The 3,502-nt window shown below is 39.8% G+C and overlaps 1 protein-coding gene across 1 annotated transcript in view; it reads right to left on the bottom strand.

Annotated features, from left to right (window-relative positions):
• UBAP2L (ubiquitin associated protein 2 like) overlaps window positions 1-3,502 on the bottom strand; it is a 52,852-nt gene that overhangs the window by 42,532 nt on the left and 6,818 nt on the right. Inside the window, exons 3-4 of the mRNA XM_023508331.1 lie at window positions 2,610-2,687; window positions 1,542-1,652 (exon numbers count right to left, since the gene is read on the bottom strand). Coding sequence (XP_023364099.1) covers window positions 1,542-1,652; window positions 2,610-2,687 — 189 coding nt within the window. The remainder of the gene's footprint in view (window positions 1-1,541; window positions 1,653-2,609; window positions 2,688-3,502) is intronic.

Genomic DNA, 3,502 nt, shown 5'->3' with positions numbered 1-3,502 from the left:
CACTCTACCAAGGGCAACACAGTGGGCGCCAGCCCACATACACCAAGGGTGGCCAGTTCAAACCCAGCCTGGGCCTGCTAAACAACAACTGCAACAAAAAAATAGCTGGGTATTGTAGCAGGCACCTGTGGTCCCAGCTACTCGGGAGGCTGAAGCAAGAGAATCACTTAAGCCCAGGAGTCTGAGGTTGCTATGAGCTGTGAGGCACGACACAGGGTGATAGCTCTAGACTCTGGCTCAAAAAAAAAAAAAAAGTATTAGTAGCCACACTTATTTCCCCTAAAAAAATTGTCTTGAGACAATTATTCTACAGTAAACTCAAAATGAACCAAAAGCATTCTATGTTGATTATTGAGATAGCAAATTTTCAAACATGGTCAGCAAAATAAAATTTATTCTAGACTATAACTAGTCAAACAACTGTCTGAATTCCAGGGCAAAAGGTCCTCCAAGATATATCCCCCTACCACCTCCAGGGATGGTCAACATGCTATAAAATTTGTTTCTCTAACTCAACATAAAAAAGTATCTTATTTTACCAAATACTATTTTTCAAGAAAAAATATTCCACAAATTTAAATTCAATGATTTAAAAAGTATTCCACTATTATTTCCCTTTGTCCCAAGAAAGCTAACAAACCTTTAGCATTTAGCTGTGACGTGAATTCTGATATCTATCTTGACCAAAGACCACCAGTCTAAGATCAAGTAAATGAAAATGATTTCAAAATGATATACTGCTTTTAAAAAAATAACAAAATTCTCTACTAAGTACTATAGGAATAACCCAAAGGTTAATAAGGCAGTGTCCCTATTCTTAAGACAACTATAATTTGGTACAAAGACAAGCATAGAAACGGAATTCTTATTATGTGGGAAGAAGTAAAAAGCAATTTGTCTAAAAGTTCCAGGGCAAGAGGTCCTCCAAGATATTCTCTACCACATCCAGGGATGATCAACAGACTATATATAAAGCTTATTTCTCTGTCATCTCAAGAGAAGTAAGCTCATGTGGTGAAATAATATTGTGTAATGTGAATACTGATAGCAATGTCCTGAATTCAGAATTTTAGAATAAGTTGTGCCTCTGTTCAACAATGGTGAGCAGAAATCTTCCACTATTAGTGACCAAGGCTATTATATAGCAACTCAAAGTCAGTCTAACCCAGCAGTTCTCAACCTGGGTGGCGACCCACAAGAACTGTATTAAAGGGTTGCGGCATTATGAAGGTTGAGAACCACTGGTCTAACCCAACCCTTGAAAACAGTCCCTGGCCTGGAATGAATAATTTATTCCAGGCCAATTGGAAAAGACTGACTTCACTTGTCTTCTCCTGCAGCTATTAGCCACATGAAGAGACTACAGTACACAGAAATTTTAAGTATTTGCAACCTAAAGCAAAAATCTCCAAGAAATCCCTATGCTACTTGGAGAATAAGGTACTCCCCTTTAAGGGGAGTTACTCCACTTGCTATTTTTAGAACATTATTAGCCTCCCAACCCAGGACCCACGTTCTAGAACACTTTATTAGCACTCTACCGTATCTGGGTTTCCTTCCAGCAGAACATTGATGGCTCTGTTGACATCTCCATTGCAGTCATGTAAAGCAATCACACATTCATCCTGGTTCTTGCCTGTAATATCAATTAACTGAAAAAGAAAAATCAGCAACCATCATGAATGAGCTAAAGCTTATACCCCCAATGAAAGGAAACTACGTGAAGGAAAAAGATACCAGCTGAGTTTGAAAGAATCAGGTTGAAAAACAAAATATGTATTCTCATACTACAGTAAAAGAATAAAATAAAATAAAAACAAAAACATTAACAATTTATCTACCAGATTTCCCGGTTTATACTGAAAGCCACCCCTCCCAAAAAAGCAGCATATATAGAATTTTGGTATTCTATTTCCAAAAGCAAAAAAAGATTTTTTTTTTTTTTGGAGACAGAGTCTCCCTTTGTCACCCTCCATAGGGTGCTATAGTGTCACAGCTCACAGCAACCTCAAACTCTTGGCCTCAAGATATTCTCTTGCCTCAGCCTCCTGCGTAGCTGGGATTACAGGCACCTGCCACAACGCCCGGGTATTTTTAGAGATGGGTTCTCTCTCTGGCTCAGGCTGATCTGGAACCAGTGAGCATAGGCAATCCACCCACCTCAGCTTCCCAGCGTGCTAAGATTACAGGTGTGAGCCACCACGACCTCAAAAGCAAAATATTAACACTTGTGGCTTAGGGCTCGGATCAAAAGTATTTACAAAGCAATCAATAAATCATCAAACACATCAATTTCAGCATACCATGAATTTCCACATTTTCTTGATCTACAACTACTCAACGTTGCTGTAAAATGGCATCAATAAAGTCATTCAAAAAGAGATTAAAATTAAAATATCTTTGAACAAATTATATACCCCCATATCCAAAGGGGTATAATAAATCAGACAGCAAAAGCATTTGTTTATTGCCCTGACCTATTATATTTCAGATCACAGTTCCTTTACAATGTTAGTAGAAAATGTCCTGGTGGACAACTGTGTTACTTAATTATGCTTTAATTCTGATATTTTTCACCACAGCATACAACAAAACAGTGCTACACTCACTTGTTTCACCTTCTCCTCAAAGTCAGCATCATTATGGTCCGAAATCATCTGTGCAAGTCGAATTTGTTCCGCAGTGGCCTAGGAATTAAAAGCATAATCAGGAGGCAACAGTGTAGAGAAATGAGAGAGACCTATGTTGTTAATCTCCACTCTCCCTGATGCCCTAATTTCTTTTTGTTGTTGTTGTTAAAAATGACCCAAGTGTGGCTCAATGCCTGTAGCACAGTGGTTACAGTGCCAACTGCAAACACCCAGGCTGGCAGGTTCGAACCTGGCCCAGGCCAGCTAAACAACAACTGCAACAACAACAAAAAAAATAGCCAAGAGTTATGGCAGGCGCCTATAGTCCCAGCTACTTGGGAGGCTAAGGCAACAGAATCGCTTAAGCCCAAGAGTTCGAGGTTGCCGTGAGCTGTGACACCATGGTATTCTACTGAAGGTGACATGAGACTGTCTAAAATAAATAAATAAAAAAGAAAAAATAAGGCCAAGTGGCCAGGTATGGTAGTTCATGCCTATAATCCTAGCACTTTGGGAGGCTGATGTGGGAGGACTGCCTAAGCTCAGGAGTTTGAGACCAGCCTAAGCAAAAGCAAGACCCCATCAAATAGAAAAAATTGACCAGGCATGGTGGCATCTACCTATAGTCCCAGCTACTTGGTAGGCTGAGGCAGGAGGATTGCTTGAGCCCAGGTTGCTATGAACTAAGCTGATGCCACAGCACTCTCGAATGGGAAGCAGAGCAAGACCTTGCCTCAAAAAAGGAAAAAAAAACAAGCAATAAAGCAACATTTAAAGTGTTTATTTATTTATTTTGAGACAGAGTCTCAACCATGCCCTTTGTAGAGTGCTGTAGTGTCACAGCTCACAGCAACCTCCAACTCTTGGGCTTA

The sequence above is a fragment of the Otolemur garnettii genome, unplaced genomic scaffold (assembly GCF_000181295.1).
Source record: "Otolemur garnettii isolate 467f Iridium unplaced genomic scaffold, OtoGar3 scaffold00244, whole genome shotgun sequence".
Taxonomy (NCBI): domain Eukaryota; kingdom Metazoa; phylum Chordata; class Mammalia; order Primates; family Galagidae; genus Otolemur; species Otolemur garnettii.
This window is presented reverse-complemented; position numbering and strand designations above follow the sequence as displayed.